Source organism: Pleurodeles waltl, chromosome 8 (assembly GCF_031143425.1).
Source record: "Pleurodeles waltl isolate 20211129_DDA chromosome 8, aPleWal1.hap1.20221129, whole genome shotgun sequence".
Taxonomy (NCBI): Eukaryota; Metazoa; Chordata; class Amphibia; order Caudata; family Salamandridae; genus Pleurodeles; species Pleurodeles waltl.
This window is the reverse complement of record NC_090447.1, coordinates 1,386,975,833-1,387,001,413: the sequence shown is the minus strand read 5'-3', so window position 1 is coordinate 1,387,001,413 and position 25,581 is coordinate 1,386,975,833. Positions and strand designations below refer to the sequence as shown.

The 25,581-nt window shown below is 44.8% G+C and overlaps 1 protein-coding gene across 4 annotated transcripts in view; it reads right to left on the bottom strand.

Annotated features, from left to right (window-relative positions):
- MRE11 (MRE11 homolog, double strand break repair nuclease) overlaps positions 1–25,581 on the bottom strand; it is a 346,093-nt gene that overhangs the window by 233,135 nt on the left and 87,377 nt on the right. For all 4 annotated transcript variants that reach the window (XM_069202423.1, XM_069202427.1, XM_069202425.1 and 1 more), the window contains 2 exons: positions 13,986–14,100; positions 333–518 (listed from right to left, as the gene is read on the bottom strand). In XM_069202423.1, the coding sequence (XP_069058524.1) occupies positions 333–518; positions 13,986–14,100 (301 nt within the window). The remainder of the gene's footprint in view (positions 1–332; positions 519–13,985; positions 14,101–25,581) is intronic.

The window sequence follows — 25,581 nt, the reverse complement described above, 5'->3', positions numbered from 1 at the left end:
TTTCGTCCACCAGCATTCATACCTTAGCACCTATTTGACATGTAACAACCTCTTATAGTGTTGTGATCTATGCAGCAAGTATAATTGATATCTCTGGCATTTTTGTGCCGAATACTTCTCACTATTCTTCAAATAAATGGTCAATACCATCTTGACAGAGCAGTATTGAAAGGGGGTTAGTGGGTATTAGAAATGTTGGATGCACTACAGAGCTGTAGCCCATTGTTCACATCTCAGAAATATTTAAATACATTAGGTATAGGAGCCTACTAATGAAAAGGCGAATTAAGTAAATGTGCTAAAATGTCAGTACCACTGATACAAATACATACTTTTTCACTGCCTCTCCGGGAGACAACGAAGTAGCCACAGAACTTCCAGGTTGAGAGACATAGAAAAGCTGTTGCTCATTTCTCACTGGAGCAATTTTACATTCGTGTTCATGGCCCCAGATTACAAGGTCCAGGAAGTCATCCAAAAACTGCTCAGGGATGTAATTGGTGGCACCATGTTTATTCCTGTTATGAAGTTAAAGAGTTTGGTTAGCACAATGAAATACATCATTAGATGGCATGTCTCTAAATTATCATGGCAAAGCATTCAACAATGTGAAACACATGCTTTGTTTACATGAATGCATTTCATATGGAACCACTTTTTCTAAGTAGAAGGTAGATTCTCAAGGGTACCTGTTCAGGGTGAACAGGAAAAGAAAGGACTTGTATTAGTGGTTCCAAAAGTTTCAGAAGGGATCTCATCCCATTCTACTCTTTGACAGCCTTAATTTACTGCCACATAAAGCTTCTCCATGTATTCATTCTATTCCATGTTAATTAAGACACTGGGTTTTACATTCATTCTAAGGTGGACTTTGTGATTTTCAATGCTTTGCAAGGTCATCAGTGGATATGAAAACATTGAGACTTCAAACTGTGAACCTGCTGTGGTGAACTAATGCTACCTCTACTAGCTACAGCACTTTACAATACATCAGCAAGAATTTAGTAATGGCTTATGGATGGTGAGAGGGATAGAATAGAACATATGAACAAATTACTTACCTTCACTAGCTTTTTTCTGGTGGATACTCTATCTTACCTCAGATTCCTCACCTTGTAAATATCCCCAGGTCCAGATGGGATCAGTAAACTCAAAAAGCAGTGTTTCTGAGCTGGAATAGGTGGTGCCATGTGACTCTGCACCAAATCTGTTCCACTCTAGAAGTGATGAGAAGACCAGCATTTAAGCTCTAACCATGCGTGCTGACGTCACTTTCTTTCGGCAGCTTATAGGCACCCTCAGACGCTGAGCCCTTCAGCAGATTGGAATGACCAGTGTGCAGATTACTAAATTGGACCTTTTTAGATTAAAAAAAGGAGATCATTTCACAGAACCGGGAGGTGCGAAGCCAGTGAGTGAGCTGCAGTCAAAAAAAGTATCCACTAAAAACAGCATTACCAAAGGTAGGCCACTTGTTCTTCTGATGGATACATTTAACCATAGATTTCTCACATTGTGAACAGATACCAAAGCAGTACCTCCGAAGATGATGAGTCTGTGGAAGGGCACAGATCAAAAAGCCCTGCAGAACCAAACTGGCAAAGTGCCCATTCTGATGGACCTAAATATTAAAGCAATAGTCTTTGTGAACATGTGCACTGATGCCCACGTAGCAACCTGAAAGATATTCAGAACAGGCACCCCATATGCCAACGCAGCGGTAGCATACTTAGCTCAGGTGGAATGAGCCCTCAGACCTCCTGGAGGCTGATTCGTAGCCATAGCATAGCATATATTACTACAGAGGACTATGTATTGTGAAATGGTCCACTTCTGCACCACCTTTCCCTTCTTTGCTCCAGAGAACCCCACAAAGAGCTGATCATCCACTTGATGTTCCATGGTGTGACCAATTTAAAAGCTCAGGGTTCTCTTGGGGGTTGAAGCAATGGGATGAGGTGAAGCAAAGAAGGTCAGAAGCATGCTGGCTTGTCTGACATAAAATGAAATAACTACCTTCAGCAGGAACATAGCACAATGTCTTAACACCAGTGTGTTCGTAAAAAAGGTGGTATAACAGTTGAATGGAGAGGGCCTGAAGCTCACTGTCACAGCATGTGGTTGTGAGTGCAAACAGAAAAAAAACATTTTTAAGGTAAGGAGGTACACTAGATTACTGCACATCAGAATGAAAGAGGTACACGTGAGAAAAGTGAGAACCAATTTTAAGCCCGAATGGGAAATCAGAAAAGGCTTTGGTAAGGCAAAAGTAAAATAGCAGAGAGGGCTGACAGGTAACCTTTAACTGTGCCCACTGCAAGTCCTTGCTGGGCCAAAGACAAACAACAAGACATCCAATAGTTTAGCCTGCAACAAGCCACAAACATCCAAGCTCTAGGGTCACACTGTTTTTGAAGAAAGGCACCTGGCTGCCAGGGTTACATCATCTACTGCAGAAGGGAGATCAAATGAGATCAACAGACCCTGAGATGTTATTGAGAGTGGATACTCCAAAGCAGCAGCCTGGTTGGGAGGACAGATGCTCACAGACACAATTTCAGGGTACCACACCTCCTGTCCAATCCAGAGCCACTATGACTTGGACCCTGTGATTCCAGATCTTCAGAACTTGGGGAAGCACAGGTAGCAGCAGGAAAGCATAAAGGAGTCCTGTGCTCCATTCTCTGTGGAATGCATCTTTGAGGGCCACCTTTCAGCGCAGTAGTCAGTCAGGTAAGGGCTATGTAAATACAAAAACAAGAGTGCTGTAGACTGTAGACTGCAAATAGAGTAAGACAAACAGGAGCATCAGAGTTACATATGCAACAAGATAAGATGGAGGGAAGAGCAGGAGCTGCCGAAGCCACAAATATTAAAGGGAAAATAGGCATGGGACGGGGAGAAGCCTACTACTCAAAAGTGCAGCTAGGAGAACAAGTGTGACCTGAATATTTAGAAGACTATTTCATTTTGTGATCATTTAGCATTGACATAACAGTGAACAGTGAAAAAAAAATATATATATACAGATTTTACAAATGGAGAGTGACGAGGTCAGTGTCCAGTTAACAATGATGGCATCAGAGCCAACATTCTTCGACAGAGATTTCAAGTACCATCTTAGTTTGGTTTGTAGGAGGTAGAGTTGGATTTGAGTCGCGCCCCCAAGGCATTCCAGAATATTGGGCCAGGCACTTTTAAGTAACATTCTCTGTGTTTCTGTTGGCTGACGGAAGAGCAAAGTGCATTGCTTGCTGACCAAAGATTCCTAAATGGGATATTTGTATGCTTTCTGGACCTTTGTTCCAGTGGATTTGTGAATAATACACAGTGACCTGTGTTTTATCTAGGCATTCAATGAGAGTCAAAGTTGGACTAGCAGGCTGAAATTTACCTGCCACTTTGAATCTGTAGTCTCTGACGTCGGTTTGTGTCAGAACCCTTTTCAGAGGGCCACAGGGCAAGCAGGAGCTACTGGGCCCAACTGTGTGGTTTGAGGCTTTTTACTCCTGATGTCCCAGGGGCCAACCTACAATGAATCCTGAGCAACTGGGCCAAGTATAGCCCAATATCCCTTCTGCATTTAACTCTCAGTGGTAGAGCGGGTCGAGCAGTCCAAGACTTCCTAGGGGGGAAGGGAGACACAGGGAGGTGAACACAGGCTCACAACTCAAAATACGTTTAACGGCAATCAATGTATGTCCAGTCAAATTGCTTTCTCTATGCCACAAGGAGTCAATGCTTTCTCTCTGACAAAAGGAGTATTTATACATGACCACAAAGTGAAATATGGCATGCACAAAAAATACACAGTCCCCTGAGGGCAGGGCTTTAAGGTTTTAATGGCAGTCCCCAGAGTCTCACTTCCTTCTCACTAGCAGTAGTGGTTATTCCCCATTAACTCTAGGCAAAGTTCATGTTAGGCTCCCACTATCAGTCTGAGTCTCAGGGGTCCCACTTCTAATCTGTTAGAAAAGTCAAAAAAGTGTTCCAGTGCCAAATCGCTATCTGGCAGACAAGTTCCCCTGGGGCCTTCTGGCCCTCCGCTCAGTCCTACCTGCACCAGCAGGAATTGTCTGAATGAGTCTCCGAGAGGGTTTCTCTCGTGGATGCAGATTCGAGTGAGTAACCATAAGTTTTCATTGGTCTTCCTCAAAAAGGGGAAGGGAGATTTCACCAGCTCCTGATTCCGATCCTCAGTTGGAGCTCGGGCCCACACTGGTCACCATGGTGGCCTCTCCTCTTCCTCCTGTGGCCCCTATGGCATACAAGGTCTCCACACTTCATCTTCACTTAGGTGTCAGGCCAATCAACACAGCAGAAGGTCCCTCTTTGCTGTGGCCCTTTTAACATACAGAGTCGCCGACTTACATACCACACAAGGGAGACAGCTCAATTGGCATGGCAAACTTCAAAGCAGCCCCCTGTGCCTGATGGGGTCACCAACTTACACACCACACATGGACAAAGGCCCGCTCAGCAAGGAATCTTCAAGGGAGGGCCTTCTGTTATACAGGGGTCACTGGCTTACACACCGACATAGGTGATGGCCCGTTCAGCACGGAATCTTCATTGTGGTCCCATCAGGCATAATGTGATGCGGACTTGAACCAGCACAAAGGCAGCAGTCATTTCCTCACACCTCGCAAAGGGATCCACTTGACAGAATTTCCCACAGAACCTCAATCCCTAGAGTGTTCTCTTCCTTACTGGGCTTGGCAAGCAGGCAAGCACTGCTGCACCAGGCTCCAGGGGCAGGTGGTCTTGAATGTCCCTCGGTGATGTCCCCTCACCCAGCTGGGAGACTAGCAGGCCTTGGTCTCCAGTACTGGACACAGGCAGAAGTCTTGCAGAGCTTCTCCTCCTCGCACAGCTGGTCTGGCTGGAGCCTCAAGCTCTCCTTCTTAAAGTCCATCTCCACATGCAAAATTTGATTTAGGGTCTAAGTCTTTTAGGTATGTGCTGGGGTCTACTTCCTTTTGAGGTGCTCTCCACTCTGCCCCGCCCTTCCATCAGAAAGCAGTCTGTCACAGCAGGAGTGACTGTGTATCTGATAGCCCCAAAACACAGGCCATTGGAGTGACTAGAGGTTCATACTTGATGTCAGCCACAGTGATATGTCTAGCAAAAGGTTACCACAGGGCCACTGCCCTGCTCTTTGATTCTCTTATCAGCCCCAACGCCATCCTGAAATGTGGCCAGGCCCCCTTCCAGTGACCTCTCTCTGAATCAAAGAGCACCCACTGAAGTGTGCAGGACAGCCGGGCTCTACTTACTCCAGTATATGTGCAACCCAGATCACAGGAATGCAGCAATCCAAAATCTGTCTGGGAGGGGTGCCTCTACCTTCTCATGCTCCTTCAGTCAGCCCTGGGTCTCCCATATTCAAACCCAGAATCTTCCATGTATTGTGCCATTCACAGGAACACATGCACCCAGCACATGCATACAACACACAAGCAGTGCACTGCACTACATACTAACTTGATATAGTCCAAGGGTAAGTTCAGCACACAACAGCAAAACTTTACAGGAGTGAGCCAGTAGGCTTCACTCCAGTGACAGAGGTAAAATGGTCTATGCACTTATACTGATCACTACATGGTATGTAGCCACCACTGAGCTCATACTGCCTAACTGCTGGTAAAGGCAGTAGCCTTTCGCCGCCATGAGGGCAGCGATTTGGGCACACCTCCTGGTCCATCAAGACTATACTCCATGGTCTACATCATGGCTCACACGTATGATACATGTTCTCCTACAACACCAAAAATCAGCACCAGGGATCCAGCCATCATTACCACTGGTGCACTCAGGGCAGCGGTGCACATCCATCATCATGCGAGGGAAATTTCGGGTCAGCAGTCAGAATTATTCTTTGGCAAGCACTGTTCAGATCATACTACAGTGATCCGTTCAACCCAATAATGTCTTGGCTTGCGATGCACTGGCTGGTTTGTCACCCCAGTATGTAGGAGTGTTCTATTTGTGGAAGTTTTAGTTTATACAGCTGGCCTTAAGAAGATGATACTGACCAGAAGGAGGAGCCAGTGAAGTTCTTTCAGGGTCTGAGTTCTGTGGTCAAATTTATTCAGTCCTTTTAGGAGCTAAAGATGCCTTTCAGGGTCACTGTGGAATCGGGGAGGTCGGCAAGCAGAGATTTGCATTCATTCAGGTGGGAGAGAACCAAGACTTTGTACTTTTTTTTTGTAATCTTTTTATTAGAAACATTAAACAAAAAACTTTTAGCAGACACAGCACTGGTACAATTTGTAATTTCACACTTCTTCTCCAACCCCAATCTCTCCGATGAGCATGTCCCAGAGCCACACATGATTGATTAGAGTCTTGTGCAGTTCCCGATCGTCCATAGTCACAAATATTTCCCCATGTGCATTCCAGCCAGCCCAGATAAAGGCTTGCACTGTTGATCTAATTTTGGTCTTGGTAGGAAGGGTTTGATTCACTTCCAAGACCCTAAGTTACCCTAATTTAAATATTTTGTTTCTTCTATGCACGGATTTTTACGCTGTATTCCACTCGTCCCAAAGAAGAAATGGCTCCAAGAATGTTCCAATGCCCCTCACGTGGGATGCCCCATAAAAGGTTAAATAAGACACCATCACTGGGCACTTTGAGCTAAGGGCACGGAAAGAGGTGTGCCACCACTTTATGGGCTATCTCTCAGCATTCAAAGAAGCCAACTAGATCCACTAGATCACCTTTCTTTGCTCAGTTTTCTTTGTCCTCCGTTGTTTTTACTCAATCCAAGTTCCCCCACAGCTCCGATTTTCACTTCCCTAAATGTATTAACTACAAGTTTAACAAATAGTGAAGAAAATCGTTTTTTTCACATTTTTGTTATTAATACAAAATTATTTAATGAGAAAAGAAGTGCAGGGAATTGGGGTTCTGGTTGAGGAGGTGAAACTCTACTCAGACAGTAACTACAATTCTTGTCAGGGTACAGCGCAAGCAAACCCCAAAATAACCTGTGCTTAACCCTCTAGTTGCTTGGCACAAAAGCAGTCACGCTTAACTTAGAGGCAATGTGTAAAGGTATTGATGCAGCACTTCAAACAGTAATTGGTGGAAGCAAAACAAGAACAATCCCACACAAATGTAGAAAAATAAAGTAAAATTTTGTTAAATATTTGAGACCAAAACAACACAAATTCAATTAGCAGAAACTGACATATGTAGTTTTAAAGTATAGGGTAAAAGCAGTGCTGAAAAGCATAAAGTGCCAACCGTGGGTATCTGGTCACACCAGAACAGGACAAAGTTACAAGTTCAGGCTGACCGAGATGGAGCGCGGGCCATATACAGGGACCAGGTTAGATTTACTGAACAAAATACTTTATATCCTTGTTTGCGGTGTGACCGGCATTGCTTTGCGAGGCTTCGCGTCGTCCAGCGTCGGTTATGAGGAGCCATGAGGTCTGAGATGAAAGGTCCTGCAGTGTGTTGCACTGCGATCGGTCCGCAGAAGCTGTGCGGCGATGTTTCGCATCAAGCCGCGTCGGTTCAGATGAAGCTGGCAGCTGGGCATTGAGGCTTTGTGTCACTCTGCATCAGTTCCATTGAGGCTGCCAGCTGTGCGGCGGGGCTCCGTGGCGGTTCCATTTAGGCTTGTAGTTGTGCGACAAGGCTTTGTGTGGTTTTGCATTGCATTGCACTGGATTTGGTGAAGATCACAGCTGGGCTAGCAAAGCACCTCTATCCCCACTTCCAAAGGTCCAGGATTGTAGGGGCACCAGTCCAAATGCACAGTTCAAGACAGCTGGAGCCTTTTTTTGTACCTGAGGCACTGATCATGAGGCCTGCCAAATAGCCCTTGGAGTTTATCTGGTGGTCATGAATTTAAGATGCGCAGCTAGTCCTCGTCACTCAGGCAACAGGGAAGTAGAGTAGCAGTCCTTCTTGCAGCAGGGCAGCACAGCAGTCTTTCTTTTAAGTATTCCACAGGTTCAGACGTGTACTGAAGAGTTGGGTCTGAGGGTCCAATATTTGTAACTGGTGTTAGCTTTGAAGTAGGAGAAGCTTCTAGAGGTTTCAACCCCCTCAAAAGGTGCTTGGACTTTTCTGCCTCCCCGCCCTAGCACTAGCTTCTCTGGGAGCACAACAAACTGGTGTGAAACCCTTTGGGAGCATGCTGAGGCAGTTTTTGTAATGTGTAATTGTAGAAGGTGACGGCTCCTCCCCCATCATGTCAGAGATGGCCTATCCTGCCAAAACCTATTCCCATTTTGTCTCAATGCCTGAGAGCAATACCCAAAGAGCAACTGCCAGCTAGCCATGTGACCCAGGATACAGGCTGCAGGTACCAAACGGTTAAGACAAGAACATGACAACTTTCTAAAACTGTCATTTTCAGAATTGTGACTTAAAATCCAACTTTACCATTAAAGAGGTTTTTACCTCGTCACATAGTATGCACAGGCAACCTGCTGGCTCCATTCACAGAAACAGAGTTGGAGTTGCTAGCTCAAATGGTTACAGGACCCACAGACTAATAACAAGGGTATCTGTGTGACATGCAGGATAATCAGGAGCTCCAGGTATTAAATATCACCCGAGTTATGAGAAATCATACACTCTCATAATTGGTTTTCCCTTAATAGTGATCTGCTTAACCTTGGCCATGTAATGAGTTTCGAAGGTGATCATTTCAAGATCCAGGCTACCTATAAAGTTCACAAAATTATCAAGAGGCCTCCTGAACTATTGGGGATGTGGGAAATTACGAGGGAATCATCTGCATATAGCAGTGTCAAAACAAACCAGTGTTCCACCTTAGGTAGGTCCTTGCAGTTGGTAATTCAAAAATAGTTCACCCCATTAATATACAGAACAAATAATACAGGGGCAAGGACACAGCCTTGGCAAATCCCTCTGGCTAGCCAGACATATTCAGCACACTCCTCCTCTGACTAACACCTTACAGAGGCAGACACACCACTGTGCAGAACCCATTAACAATCGACAAGAGGATCTGGTAGGCCCACACGTACCAGGATGTCCCATAGCTTTGATTGGTTTACCTGGCCAAAGGTGCTACTGAGATCCATAAAGGAAAGGTATAGAGGCCCTTTTTTGGCAACACTGTACTCTTCAATAATTAGGTGCAAATTCAAGCACTGCTCTTTGGTCTTCAATCCTGCCCTGAATATTAATCACCTTATTCGCATTTGTTCATGCCTCAGTTTTATGAAGAATACACCCCACAATTCCGATCTCTGAATCAATTAAAGAGATCGGCCTATAGCACTTAGGGTGTTGTTTCCCTTTTTATAAATAGGAACAACTGAAGCTGTCTATCATGAAGTTCGAATACTGGTGCCCATGGAAGCATTCAGAATGTTAGTTAAGATGGGCCTATTGTAGAATCTGGTAGACCACACATCCACTATAGTATGCTTTTAAGGGTGTCTATTTTCATTCAAGTGTCATAATGTTCCAGAGTTCATAATTCGATGGGATTCTGCAAGCTTTCTCCAACTTCTCACTCATACCAAGTTTCGGTCACGTCCCTGGTGTTCCTCCGTCTCTGGACCAAGAGGATCATGATTCCTCTGTGCAAATCATATATGCAAATAATCAGTATAGGTGTGTCTTTCCACCCAGGGTTTCTCACTGTGCCAAACACCTACACTGTGGGTGAATATAAAGACAGTTGTGCTTGACTTATCACCACGTTTCTGGTGCTGTTTCACTATGCACAGTCCCCCTTGGGCCACCATTGCAATATCAGAATTATATGTGCAATATCTTCCAGGGCTGTGACAGAGGTAGCCGCAGCGTCCTCCATCTCCTGGCGGTTAGGCCAGGTCTATGAGTGATTGGGTTTGTTTGGGGTGGTTACCGTCTCTCTCAGTAGCTTTCTCTTCATTGGTGTCACTTCTAAACCCACCCCAAATGTCCTCTATGGAATTTGATGCTGTTTGAACCAGCTCGTCTTTTTTCTGCTTTTGTGCTACTGCTTATTTTCACGCAGTACCCTCCACTACTTCTCTCTCCGCCTCCGCGACACTGTGTCCTTTCTTTTCTGTCTCTCCCTCTCCACCTCTGTGCTCATACGGCCTCCTTATGACATCTTCCCCCATAGCAGCAAGCACATAGCTTCTTGTATGGGTCTGGGGTAAACCGACAGCCATCTTGGAATCCCCAATCGCCTCATGAGTTTTCTCACAGGGCCCCCAAAACTCAGTATTGGATTTATATAAGTCCACAGGAACCCCATAAAGTCCCAGAGCCTTATGAGATGGACCAGCATTAATGGCGTTCAGAGCCTTCTCAAGTGAAAAGTGGACGTTTACTGGGAAGGTCGTAGGAGCCTCCTGCACATCATTATCCCATCTGTGCTAAAGGAATAAAAATGACTGAAATGCTCTACCCAACTTTCAGTGCTAATATTCATGCCTTACCCTTCTGTGTTATCAAAACCACTTTTGTTAGCATTTACAATTTTCCAGAAGGCTCAAAAATCTTTATCTTTACAGGCTTTATTCAGATTTTCCCAGTTTCTTCCTTTACTTCAGCTTTCTGCATCCTAATAGCTAGCTTATAATCGGCTTTAGCCATAACAATATTTACTAGGTTTCTTGGGACACCATTCAGGACACAACATAGCCTGTTAGCTGTTCTACAATCTTTACCAAACGAACTTGGGGAAGAGCTTTTCTTAATTGTGACAGGGCCCAAGAGAGCTCTCTTAATAGAGTTAGCAATCTTCATTATAGAATGGGGAGGACAGTCAGGAGTCAGCAGGAAATTATTCATTAGCACAAGATTCACCCTGATGATGGAGACAACCAGAGACAGGAAATTAACACCTCTTCCGCTCAGCCTTAATCGCTTGTCAGTGGTCTCCATGTTCTTAATCCCCTTCTCCACAGATTAATCCTTGCCCTGCTTGTACGAAACATATAAACTCATCTGGATTATGATCACTGACTCCATGTTTGAGAGTCCCCCCAGATAGGAAGAGCTCATTTATGTGTGCTGAGGTGAAGACGTCATCAATAAACATACCACGTCCCCAACCTACAAATGTGGCCCTTTAATTTATCTCATCCCCAGTGTTTCAGCCATATTTAAGAGGCCACATTTTAGCAAATATGCATAGAGCTCAGCCCCCCTGCTATTTGCTCTTAGGGTACTGCTTACCCTATCCCAGAATGAGAAGAGATTAAAGTAGGTAGTGTTAGATCCAATTTTAGTGCTGAAATCTTCCTCTATCCTAACACTGAAGTCATTGGAGACAGCAAGGGATTGATTCATTAAAACAGTTAAACATAAAAAAGGATATCAATATATCCCTCCTTGTTCAGCATTATTGTCTGAATTATAGAACATATAAGGTCAAAAGTAGAGGCGCCAGGGAGTACAACCCAAAGACACTGAATTCCCATATGTTTGAAAATAAATAATAATTCATCCTTAAGAACAATCAATTTTCAAACCAAAGTGAGTAACCCTCCCCAAGCTCGACCGCTATTGGATAGCATAGCAGGGATACTAAAACTTTGATATGCTTCCCAAATAATATCATCTGCGTACCAAGTTCACTGAAACATCACAATATCATAAGTCTCAACAAATGCTGTCCAGTAATTATTTGAATGCTTGGAATTAAAAATTTCAACACACCATTTTAAGCAACACATTTGCCGTGGGTTCAGTTCTACTGGTCAACAGCGGACTGACAACCAAGTCCCTACTGCCCCCCTTGTGTCTATTTGGATTATGGAGATTGTAGTTATGGGTCAGTTAATCACGGTTGTCCAAATTTGCAAGCACGGAGAAGTGATTTGAAACTGTGACTTGTGCAGATTACTTCTGGCAGCAGAGATGGATGGAGGATTAACAGCAGAAATTAGGTGCCTTTAGAAATAGCCAAGTGGAAGTAAGCTGATGTTATGGAAGTTAGTATCACTGGATAATCTAAAAGTAATTGGTGTCCTAAATGTTGATACTTGAAGGTGACAGCCATGCAATCATCCGAGTTGTTTAATACAGGGGCCAAACCAGTTAGCTCTTCCAAAGAAGAGTATATTCCTGTAATCGCCAAGATTAACAATTGTATTCTCGGGTAGCCAATTGCTCTCTTTAATCTTTAAATGAATTGAGCTTCCTTCATTGGATAGTACAACCACGTATTGGTAGCATTCTGATCGAAGGATGAATTGCTGTCTAAGATGCAAATTCACTCTACCCCTTTGATCATATTGAATTGTTCGTATGTCAGTTTTGCCCCTCATAACTTGAGGTTGAGTTATCATTGCTCCCGAGTGGCACAATTGGTTAGGCTGTATTTTGCACCCTGGACTGTATTATTAGGTAAAGATTCAAGTCTACCTAAATCATTAGAATTTCCATGTGACAGGGTACTGTCCCAGTACTGTCAAAGAGGGCTTGGGCAATCCCTGCGTGACATTACTTGTTTGTGTAGTGGAGGAATGATGTTTGTCAGTCAGTTCCCAATTGCTGCTTCCAGCCCATTTAGTCTTTCCACTAGGAGGGCTATGGGGGATTCCATTATTTCCTTAAGTTTACCAGCAATCGTGTCCCAAACTGAATTGATGAGGTCACCCTCCGAGAGCAGAGTCAAAGTGCCCAGCAAATCCAAAGTAGAATTACTTGGTTCATTAGAGCCTATGCTACTTGGGAACTTTCCTTTCCCCATATTACCCTGACAACTAGAGTTACTAAGTTCTTGTAAAAATCAATAGGCAAAATAAGTCATATATACATCAGAAAAACTACTCTGAATACCTTTCCTCCACAAAGGATTGAAGGCATGAGAAGAGCCGCAGAATTCAGGACCAAGAGAGCAGGCCCAACCCAGCCTGGTCCAGGCACGGACAGGTACAGACAGGCCCGCTCTTGGCTTAGTCTTTACCCGGTTCATGTCCCACGGTGCAGGAGACAGCAGTGCGCTAAATAGCGCTGGGGAGGATATGGTTCTCTTCCTGTTCCCTCCTCATGGTGGATTATGGGCCTGAGAGTTTTGGCCCCATCATGAGCACTGCCAGTATCCCACACTGTGGGAGAGATGTATGCATGAAATAGAACTTGGACGGAAATGGTCCTCTTCCTGCTCCCTCCTTGTGGTGGATTATGGGCCTGAAACTCCTGGCCCTGTTGTGAGCACTGCCAGTATCCCCCATCGTGTCGATTTGCTTGACCAGACCTGCAGTTTGGGTGCATGTGACACATACCTTTCTGATGGACAAAATTGTGGCTGTTTTGCTAACTTGGAGAAGGAAACACGGTAGCCTGTCAACTGACAGGCTACCATCTGCCACCCATGCACTGATGTCGGCACAAAACCATAAAGAGAAATGTGTTCCTCAACATGCTCAATGTACAAAACCACTTTGTTTCTATTAGTGCTAGTGGGCCACCTCTGACAACAACAAATAATGAATTAGTGTGTAGGTGATGAAAAAGCTATTCCAGAATCATGGAATTTCCATACCTCATTTAAACAATCACAATGCAATTATGCAGAATGGCTCTCAGGCCCCTCTTGCATTTACTAATTTACCTTGAATGTTGCGGGTGTCCAAGTCAAACCTACATAATGCGTTGGGGGAAAAAGGAAGCATCCACTGGCCAAGCACAGCAAGTTACTCAAATTCATGGTCGCTTATCAATGATTTTTGAGCAATCAAAGTACTAACGCAAATTATCCACAAATGGATAAGTTGGGCAGAGAATACTTCATAGTATATAAATAGTGATGACAGCATTAAACATTTGTGAGTTATCTACAGGTTTTGCTGAGACTCTGGAGATTGACACAGCACACTGTCTTCTCTACAACTCAATCACTACCAATGGGCACAAAGAAAACAGCTGGGATGGCAAAAGTTTTTAGTTCTTGTGATAGCTGGTCCTAACCTAGAAACTACATCTGGAAAGAAGGACAAAGGTTTTTAAAATCTACAGGATGCACCTAACTGAGCACAGAATTTTACCTATTTTGATGGATCACAAACATATTAAACCAGCTGTCCTCATCTTCCTTTGGTCGAAGCATTGTCACTTGCTTATTGACAAACATTCGATAAAGTCTTTCATCTGGAATTGACCCTGGAACAAATGAAAGCAATCACAAATTTGAAAAGCAATGGATTAGATAAAAAAAAAAAAAAAAAAAAAAAAAAACATTTCTACTCAACTAGAAGACCCAAACAAAAAACTTGAGCACACTTTAGCTGTCAATTAGACCAAACATGTTAATATAATTTCTACCAAGGCACTTCCCACTTCAGCCCTCGCTTTCTTTTAGCAAGTTATTTCTCATAAGAATAAATGTGTAGGATTGTCCACATTTTCAGTGGGAGTGTGCACATGTTCTCCAAATACAAATCATGATATGTAGAGGATTTAGGAAGTGTTTCCCTACTACTGCACATTGTAATGGAATTGTAGATTTTTTGTTGTTTAGTAGTATTAGTTTAACACATTATTTAGTTACCATACCAACACTAGTTTCTAAGTTACATATAGCAAACTTCAAGACAGCATGCTGGTCACGATACAAATGCTGTTCACATAAATTAAGGGCCTGATTTACAAAAGCCTTTACCTGCCTACGTTCAACTTGGGTATTCATAAAATCTGGATTTTCAGGTTTTATGTCAGCAAATGTGGTTTCTAACTGTGCAAAATATGTTACTGCAGTGCATTTTTAGCATATTAAATGTATGAATTTGGTAGTAAAAGTGTGCTCATTGTGGAGTGGCAGCAGGCATCCAATGAGAAAGATATGAGCACCCACAGCATCATATCGCTGTGGGAATGTGCAAACCATATCCTAGGTTTTTGCACCAATTTGCCCAGCTGCACTTTGCACCAAAAAAGGGTAGCTTCTGGGTGAATCCTGGGGTTGAAAATGACCAAATCCTCTCATTCTGAAGTTGGAGGACTCAGCTCAAAGAGTGCTGCCTGTCACTTCTGTGTTTGTTGTATTAAAGACACTTGAATCTTCTTCTGCCTGAATATTTATTTCCAAATTCTGGTGAGGAGGCACTTCCACTCTACAGACAGGAACCTCCAGAGTGACATCTATGGACCTGGGTATATTTTATTCAGTGTTTATCTGTGAGGTACAATACAATTTCACCTGTGAGCCTTGTCCTAAGTGAACTTTGAAGTACTTGTGGCATTGGAAGGTGCTCCTCCTCTGTGCTTACCTCAGGAAAAAATGTATACCGTATTTTTGTGTTTTGGCCATTATTCGCACACATATGCCACGTCACCTGCATTTCTCAGGCTACAGAGCTTTCCCATTAATGCTTCCGTTGAGCTGTGACAGAGACAAGTAGTGATGCACATGCCTGATTCTAACACATACAAGACTTGAGAAGAGTCCACGGACTCTGCTGGGACTTTCCAGGAAGCAGACCACAGAAACTTCACGTAATTGCTTCTAACACATCCTGCATGCCAAAAAATGGAGTGCTGCCAAAGCTTGTGACTGCCCATATGCATCACTGACTGTAGGGATATGGTATGCGTGTGAAAGAGAAGACTGCATTCATGAATCACTGGTTGCCAGGAAACAGTAGGTGCCTTATGCCACAAACTGCACTGCAATATTTAATTATCATACGTTAATCCCAACTGTCGCAACACACATCCTAAAGGCGCGGGCAGAGGTGTGGGTGCTGGTGGCGCAGGTCAAGCCCTGCAGCCAACCCCCGCATGCAGCTAAATCCAGGCTGCAGATGGCCTTTGACCTGCGCCTAAGCCCTTCAGCCAACCCCCGAATACAGCCAACTGCAAGCTGGCCACAGCTTTTGCCAATGCGTGGCTTGGGGTTTGCTAGAGGACCTGGTCTGTGGCAAGGCCCTCCACCAAACCTCCCCCCCTTTGTGCCAATAGCACGCTGTTGGTTTGTGAGTGGGTGTGTGAGTAGCTGTATGGGTGTGTGACTGAGTGTGTGTGTGTTTGTGTGCGTGGATGAGTTGGTGCGTGGGTCTGTGCGTGGGTGTATGAGTGGGTTGAGTGGTTGTGAGAGTGGCTCTGACGGTGTGGTAGTGGTTTTGTGGGTGCATGTGTGTGAGTGGCTGTGTGGGTCTGTGAATGGGTGTGTGAGTGGTTGTATGGGTGTGTGAGTGACTGTGTGGGTCTGTTAATGGGCAATTTGTTTCTTTAACTGTGGTCTGGATCCACAAATCCATTATAGATTCAAACAGGGGGCCACAATGAGCATCGCAGAGGATCCGCAGATCCTCATGCACCAGCAAAAAAAACATTTTGGGCAATTTCTTGCCCATGAGGGATTCTACACAGACCCCTCCAACAGTCCTATGTGGTCAGAATACCTCTATACTGAGTCCTTATATCTTATTTTAACATTATCCCCCCTTCCTCCGCATCGGGTGCAGCCGGCCAATCATGGCACTGCTGGTGGCAGGTGAAGTGGCGGATTCAAGGTTCATGTCCCTAACCATACATAACTTTTTTTTTTTTTTTTTAAATAACACCAAAACTACTGAACAGATTTACACCAAAACACAAACAAACACCCTTTCTGCACCAAGATAAAGCTTTCTGATAAATTTAGTGTAATTCCATTTACTGGTTTGACCTGTAGTCATGACCAAAATCCCTATGGGAAATTGCACAGTGAAAACCTGTTTTGGGACTCCCTTTTTTTTTCTCAGCCCTTTCTTGACGAATCACCCCAAAACTTTCCAAACAGCAGCTGAAGTGAGTGGCAAATCAGTTCTAAATATGTCATGAAGATTCGTCAAATGGTGCCAAAGCTATTAGCAAAACAAAAAGTGCTTTTCCTTTGGAAACTAGGTCATAACTATATCTACATAGTGGTGACCGGCAGTAGGGGCCCCGGCAACAAAAGGCGCGAAATCGAGCTTCAGAGTTTTCTTTGATGTATATGCTAGGGGGATGCTCTGTTCCCGCTTCACCGAAGCTGGCCTGCTAGGGTCTGGGGTCGCCTGAAACAGAGAAAGTTTGTTGCTGACGCTCTTGCCTGCACCTGAGAAAGGAAAAGATTTATCCTAACATAAACTGAATGTGAAGGCGAGCAAGGGATGTGAGAGAAGCACTGTGCTTTATCTTGCTGATTTTGGATGAGAGGGCATTTGTGAAATGTGATAATTGACTGTGGCAGGGTTGCTCGACTAAGAGCTAATTGCTTTATAAAATATACACATTTCTAACTGAGGGAGGCAGAGCTTGAGAACGGGACATGAGGCACCACAGTCCATTTGACACACGTTATAGTGCACTTTGGGAAATGGAAGATCAGAGGACTATGAAAGTATATAAGTCAGCCTTTAAAAGCAGGTGCTAACTGCGTGACAAAGGATGCTCAGCTGTGAACTGTATGCACCCAAACCCAAGCAGTGTACGGCATTTGGCTTTGCGCAGCATGAGATTGGATGCAGTGGGTGGTTTTTTTTTTTCTCAAATTTTTCTCTGGAACTGCGGATCCACAAGTGGATTCACGGTTCCACGGATCCACAAGTGGATCCACAGAACGGACAAAAAAAAAAAATTATTGGGCAATTTTTTGCTCACGAGGAGTCCCTAAGGGACCCCTCTATGTATCCTATAGGGTCAGGATCCCTGTATCCTGACCCCTTATAGGTTTTAGGACTCTTCTTTTCTCACCCCTGAGCTGATGCGACAAACAAAAGGGCGGCCACATCTTTCCTGTCAGGTTGCGGCCAACCAATCAGGGCCTTTCTTTTCCCCTGGATTCGCGGTTCTGGATCCAGATCCATGGATGATCCGCATCCCTATATATATATATTTGTTTGCCTTAAATTACTCCAAAACTACTGAACAGATTTACATCAAACTACAAAAAGCGCAATCTGTGGAACAAGATTTAGCTTCCTGCTAAATTTGGTGTAATTCCATTCAGCAGGTTAGGCTCTAGGCTTGTTTAAAGACCCTATGGAAAAAAGAATGGGGAAAATGCATTTGGGAGTCTCCCTTTTTCTCAGCCCCTGCTGGACGGATCACCATGAAGCTTTCAAGACAACAGCTGAACTGACCAAAGTATAGGTTTTGTAAATTCTGTAAAGTTTCGTCAAGGTGCGCCAAAGTTATAGGCAAAAAACGCTTTGTCTATGGAAACTAGGTGCTAACTGTAACTACCTATAGCAACACCACTAGGTGTAATATATATATATATATATATATATATATATATATATAAATATATATATATATATATGTGTGTGTAAATCTATATATATATATATATATATATATGTGTAAATCTATATATATATATATATATATATATATATATATATATATATATATAGTCACAGGAAAAAAACAAAATAAAGCATAACTTTTTTTTTTTTTTAGATTAATATACCTATCTATTCACTGAAAAACAAAGGTTAGAGTGACGTTATGGTTAGGTAAGGTAATCATATTTTAGATTAAAAAACCTAACCCTAGAAATTAATTACAAAAAAAAAAGTTGTCCAATGACAAAGCCCACAGGTAACAACCATGTGTCCAATACTATCGGTAACCCACAGATCAGAAGAGGAACCCACTGTGATGGTAGCCATAGAAGGTCGCCCCTATCAGTTTTTAATCAACACTGGGGCCACCAAATCTTACATAAATGAAGGAGCACCTCCACTTTCGTGCGACTCAATAGACACACAATGATTTTCTGGGGCTGGCAGACAGGTTCCTTTCACAAGATCAGTAAACATGACTGTCGGCGACGCACAAATTGACGGGCCAGTGTTATATTCCCCAGAGTTGCCAGTCAACCTCTTTGGGAGAGACCTAATGAGCAAATTGAATATGACCATTTTGTTCCTGGAAGACGGATCAATGGTGTGTTCTACACCCGGTGTCACCCCACGCAGAATTCTGTCCCTCATAGCTCATGAGGAATCAAGACAGCAGGTCAGAGCAGCACCAGTGGACACAAAGGCTTTCTTGCGGGGCATATACGCTCTGACAGCCCACGCACCAGCGCTGCAGGGGAAAACAGTGCAGTTACCAAAAGAACTACTGTTTAACCTTGTGAACTCATGGACCCAATTACAGAGCAAGAGATAGTACTGGACATATAAGTTCTTGAAATAAGACCAACAAATGCGGTGCTCATCGTGTTCGCTAGAAGGCAGGAAATGTGGGCATCGATAGTTTTTACAGTTCCAGGGTCAAATTAAGGGATATCTCAGATGAGGAAGTGTTCAGTGAACGCCCCCTAATTGGAACAGTTGTGTTTGAAATGGACATTTCCCTCAGAATGCTGTTGCAGTATAGGACAGTGTCAAAACACACACAAGACTCTACAATAAAAGAAAGAGATTTGGCAAAAGTACCGGACGTGTTATGGACAAAGGGGCCACATGACGTGGGATTAATTAAAGGAGCTGAACCTGTGAAAATTGCATTGAAACGTGGAGCCATATTACCCAGGATACGTCAGTACCTCCTGTCCAAAGAAGCGGAGGAAGGTATCCTACCTACAATTCAGGCGTTACTTGAGCAGGGAGTGATATATGAGAGACCAACACCATGTAATACACTGATTTTCCCGATAAAAAAGGTCAAGGGAGGAACATGAAGAATGATTCAAGATTTGCGCTTTCTGAACGATATAGTAATTCCAGAGTTCCCAGTAGTAACTGAACCATCAGTTACACTGACAAATATCCCCAAAGATACCACTTTCTTCTCTGTAATTGATTTGAGAAATGCGTTCTTTAGCATTCTATTACGTTCAGGCAGCCAATATTTGGCCGGATTCGTATTTAAAGATACGCAATATTGCTACAGGAGGATCCCACAAGGTTTTTGCAAGTCTCTGAGCATTTTTAATCGGACAGTTAAAAAGACTTAGCGAACATCCAATGCAAGAGTACACTTTTACAATATGTAGACGACATTTTGGTTTGTAGCACCACTGAAGATGTATGTAAAGACGACACCATTGGTCTCCTCTGCACGCTTGCAAAGGATACAAGGATGATAAAAATAAATTGCAATATGTGCAGACAGAGGTCCACTATTTGGGACAATTAATATCCAAAGAAGGGAGAAAGGTGACACCTGAGAGAGTAAAAAGCATTAGAAACATGCCCAAGCCCAATACTACCAAACAAATGCAACAATTTTTAGGACTCTGTAATTACGTGAGACAGTGGGTATTTGATTATGCCACGTTGACAGCACCTCTTCTGATTGCATTAAAGGAGTCCCACGCAACTGCAAACAAAATACATTGGACAGATGACAGAGAGACAGCGTTCTGGAGCTAAAGAAAGCGATCACAAATGCTCCAGTGTTAGGTACACCTGACTACACAAAACAATTCTACCTCTTTTGTCATTGTAACAGAATGACAATGACTGTAGTACTAACTCAAAAAACATCTATGGGACATAAGCCAATTACCTAGTACAGTGGGATGCTAGATCCTGTCATGAAAGGTCACTATCCATGTGAGCAAGCTCTGGCTACAGCACCATTTGCAGTCCAAAAGAGCACCACTATAGTGATGGGATCACCTTTAACACTGTATGTAGAGCATGCTGTATTTGCTACCTTGCAAAAAAGCAAAAGCACTCTTACGACTCAGAGAGTATCTGGTTACGGAGTAATACTTTCATTACCATCCTTGCAAGTGCTCAGATGTCACACAGTTAATCCAGCGACATTCTTTGCACACCCAGTTACTGACGACGAACAAGTACATGACTTTGCCAATTATGTGCTAGAAGAAGAGAGCAAGGTGGGAGACGACCCCATCCCTGGGAGCATGCTGCTCTTTGTGGATGGATCCACTTTCATCGACCAGGAAGCAGGCATCAGACATTCAGGAGCAGCAGTTGTAAGAGACAAACAGCAGGGATTGTCTGATACATTGCAGATAGTGAGTCACATACCACTACCCTCGCATTTTTCAGCACAGGCTGCAGAATTAGTAGCCATTACTGAAGCGCTCCAGCATGTTGAGGGGTTAGAAGTCACCATCTATTCAGATTTAGCATATGTCACCACCACTGTACATTCTAGCATGAACACGTGGGAAAGTAGAGGGTTTCTTAAATCTGATGGGTCCCCTGTGATGAATAGAGATTTACTGGCGAAACTGATACATGCTTTAACTCTACCATCTAAGGTAGCACTGATAAGATGTGTGGCACATACAAACAAGCAAGACTTTGGGGGTCATTCTGACTCCCGCCGGCCGCGGTAACCGCGGTGCCGGCGGGAGCCGCCAGAATACCGCTGCGCGGTCAGAAGACCGCCGCGGTTATTCTGTGTTTCCCGCTGGGCTGGCGGGCGACCGCCAGAAGGCCGCCCGCCAGGCCAGCGGGAAACCCCTTCCCATGAGGAAGCCGGCTCCGAATGGAGCCGGCGGAGTGGGAAGGGTGCGACGGGTGCAGTAGCACCCGTCGCGATTTTCAGTGTCTGCATGGCAGACACTGAAAATCTTTAAGGGCCCTCTTACGGGGGCCCCTGCAGTGCCCATGCCATTGGCATGGGCACTGCAGGGGCCCCCAGGGGCCCCACGACACCCCTCACCGCCATCCTGTTCCTGGCAGTCAAAACTGCCAGGAACAGGATGGCGGTGAGGGGGTCGGAATCCCCATGGAGGATTCCTCAGGGCAGCGGAAAACCGGCGGGAGACCGCCGGTTTTCCGTTTCTGACCGCGGCCATACCGCCGCGGTCAGAATGCCCTTGGGAGCACCGCCAGCCTGTTGGCGGTGCTCCCGCGGTCCCCGGCCCTGGCGGTCCATGACCACCAGGGTCAGAATGACCGCCTTTGTCTCCAGGGGTAATGCTCTGCAGACTGGGCAGCCAAGGAGACAGCCAAAACATCTCCAAATTATACTGAGCCAGAGGAGCACGCATTAGAAATGATGATGAGCAGGCAACAAAATGATACTGAATTACCACCCCCTTAGACTGAAACAGCACAATTACATCTACGTGAGGTACAAGAAAAGGCACAACCACATGAGGGAGCAGTGGGAACAGCGAGGGTGCATACAACCACCAACAGATTTCATTTATAGGAAGGAAAGCACAGGGAAACCAGTAATGCCACAAGCCCGGTTGGTACAGGAACATTTAGAGGAGAGCGAACAAAAGGAGGAATAACATTGTTCCCTTTTAAAGAGCGAGCAGAGTACCTTATTGGCTCTGTCAACAGACAATTATGGATTACTCTTTTGTTTTCTTGTTTATGTTTTATCATATTTACAGCTGTATTATCATGGTATTTTGGTTCATGTATAGTATCATGCTCAAATATTGTGCACTTGCAAAGAGAAGTATATGAATATAAGAACGTATCTCACAATATTCATGCTAGCTTATTAGATAATATGTGATATCAGCATATGACAGAAGTAGGCATGCAAAGTACTGACGAGTCTTGCCTAGTATGCTCCTTAATTCCGCATGCCAGTGATTCAGATAGATTACATTCATCTAAAGAACTATCGCCTAATGTTACACAGTGTCTTCTACATCTTTTCCTGTGTAGGATGAGGGCACGGATGTAACCTTCACAGGGGAAACGGAACAGTCTCAGTAAGGAGGAACGTCAATTGCATCACCACAAGGTATAATGTTGATATGCAATGGGGCACCTCCAGCCTGATGGACAACTATTGGCAGTGTGGAGAATGGCTATACACGCGACTTCCTGCAGGATGGAGTAGTCTCTGTTCCTTAGTTACTGTGCACATCCCCTCCTTGGTGATTCCAGGATTGGACGTTTCGAAGTTACACAACAATACCATGAGCCGTCCAACAACCTTCTTACACCATCATCGGAGGAGAAGGGCTGCCGAGTATTTTGGCACTGCAACTTGGGCAGAAATTTCACAGGAATATCGGTTGTTCAATGACACCCAGTTGTTTTTTGGAAGCATCCTCACATTCATCCAGGCGAAAGCCACTGCTCGTCGGCTGCAAATAACACGATGGGAACTGATGAAAGCTATCAATGCCACAGAAGATGGTTTCAATGCAGTCAAAGAAGAGTTGCGGGCAGTGCGAATAATGCGTATGCAACATAGGTATGTGTTAGTCTTGATGACGGCCACGGAGGGAGGGGTTTGTGCCAAGATCAGTACGGCTTGCTGTACATACGTGCCGGCTAACAATGCAGACAATGGAACAATAACAGAGGCCATACAGAGTTTACATAACTTGCAGAAGAGAATGGTGGAAGAGGGGGTGCCCACGACAAGTGGTTTCCAGGGTTGTTTCCGTGGATGCTGTCCTGGTTACCAGAATTGCTTAAAGGACTTCTTCCAATCCTTGTGGTGATCCTTTTGATGTACTGTCTAGTCCAGATTATGTTAGGGTGTTGTAAGTCCAGTAGTCAGAAGCTGGGAGGGATGTTCACTAGTAGACTAATTAGTGAAGTGTGGAAGGAGAAGCAGAATGCATACACTAAGATAGGTACATTGGACAGGAAAGGTGAGCAAGTAGTTGAAAATTCAACTAGAGTGGGGAATGTAATAGGCCTCAAGAAAACTAAAGAAGGCCTACTCTGGAAAACACATGACTTAGAAGAGAAACGTGCAGAAATGTACATGGTTCGAGAAAAGTACAGACCTCAATCTGGGTATGTTGTTAGACTGAAGTGCAAGGTCTAGAAGCAGAATGAAGAAAGAGGCCAGGTGCAGGGCAAAGCAGTTACAGCCGGACCTCGTATACCAGATAATTTAAAAGGTCGAATACACATGAGAGTTTGATTTAATTCCTGGTAACATATGCTAAAGGGGAAGCGTACATCATGGCATTCCTACAAGGGAAATACAGGATGCTTGTATGTTTCCCAGTTGGCAGGGAGAGGGAAACAGACCATAAAACTTCAAAGCCTGGTAGTCGTGTAGGGAGGACATATTAATAGGGTTCAAAGGATCAATCAGTCAATCAAAGAATTTGTAAAGCGCACTACTCACCATGAGGGTCTCAAGGTGCTGAGGGGGATAGGGCTGCTACTGCTCGAACAGCCATGTCTTGAGATGTCTCCTGAAGCTAAGTAGGCCCTAGTCTGACGCAGGTGGGTGGGAAGAGTGTTCCACGTCTTGGGGGCGAGGTGGGAGAACGATCTGCCGCTGGCGGTTCTGCTGATGTGTGAGACGGTGGCGAGGGCAAGGTTGTTGGAGCGCAGCTGTCGGATCGGGGTGTAGAAGGAGAGCTATCTGTTGAGGTATTCTGGTCCGGTGTTGTACAGTGCCTTATGAGCGTGGGTGAGGAGTTTGAACGTGATTCCCTTGTTGACGGGGAGCCAGTGTAGGTCTCTCAGGTGGGCTGTGATGTGGCAGTGGTGGGGGATGTCCAGGATGAGGCGTGCGGAGGCGTTCTGGATGCGTTGCAGTCTTTTCTGGAGTTTGGCCGTGGTTCCTGCGTAGAGGGCATTGCCGTAGTCCAGCTTGATGCTCACGAGGGCTTGGGTGACCATTCTTCTGGTTTCCGTGGAGATCCATTTGTAGGTCTTCTGAAGCATGTGGAGGGTGTTGAAGCAGGAGGAGGAGATGGTGTTGACTTGCTGGATCACTGATAGTGAAGTGTCTAGGATGAATCCCAGGTTGCATGCATGGTCGGTGGGTGTCGGTGCAGTTCCCAATGTGGCAGGCAGGAGTCGTCCCATGCGGAGGGGGTGGAGCCAAAGATGAGAACCTCAGTCTTGTCGGAATTCAGTTTCAGGCAGCTGTTCTTCATCCATTCGGCGATGGCCTTCATTCCTCCGTGGAGGTTGGTGTTGTCGGTGGCGGGGTACTTGGTGAGGGAGAGGTTCAACTGGGTGTCATCGGCGTATGAGATGATGTTGAGGTTGTGAGATCGGGCGATGTTAGCGAGCGGAGCCATGTAGACGTTAAAGAGGGTCGGGCTGAGGGATGAGCCCTGAGGTACGCCGCAGATGATTTTGGTGGCTTCAGAGCAGAATGGAAGGAGGTGGACTCTCTGAGTTCTGCCAGTGAGGAAGGAGGTGATCCAGTCCAGGGCTCTGTCGCGGATTCCTGCGTCGTTGAGGCGTGTGCGTAGAGTGTGGTGGCAGACGGTGTCGAATGCGGCTGAGAGATCCAGGAGGATGACGGCCGCAGCTTCACCGTTGTCCAGTATGGTTCTGATACCTTAGGTGGCGGCGATGAGAGTGGTTTCTGTGTTGTGGTTGCTGTGGAATCCGGATTGGGATGGGTCCAGAGTGTTGTTTTCCTCAAGGAAAAGGGCCAGTTGTTTGTTGACAATTTTCTCTATTACATATGCCGGAAAAGGGAGCAGGGAGATGCGTCAGAAGTTCTTGAGGTACTTTGGGTCCACCTTGGGTTTCTTGAGGAGGGCATTGATCTCGGCATGTTTCCAGCTCTCTGGGATGGTGTGGGTCTCGAAGGAACTGTTGATAATCTACCGGAGTTGGGGTGCGATGACGGAGCTTGGTTTGTTGAAGATGTGGTGAGGGCAGGGGTCGGATGGTGAGCCTGAGTGGATGGTGTTCATGATTTCGATGGTGTCGTTGTCGTATGAGATTGTATGGACACTGTGCTCGTTAGAAGATGCATACGTATGTTATCTACGGC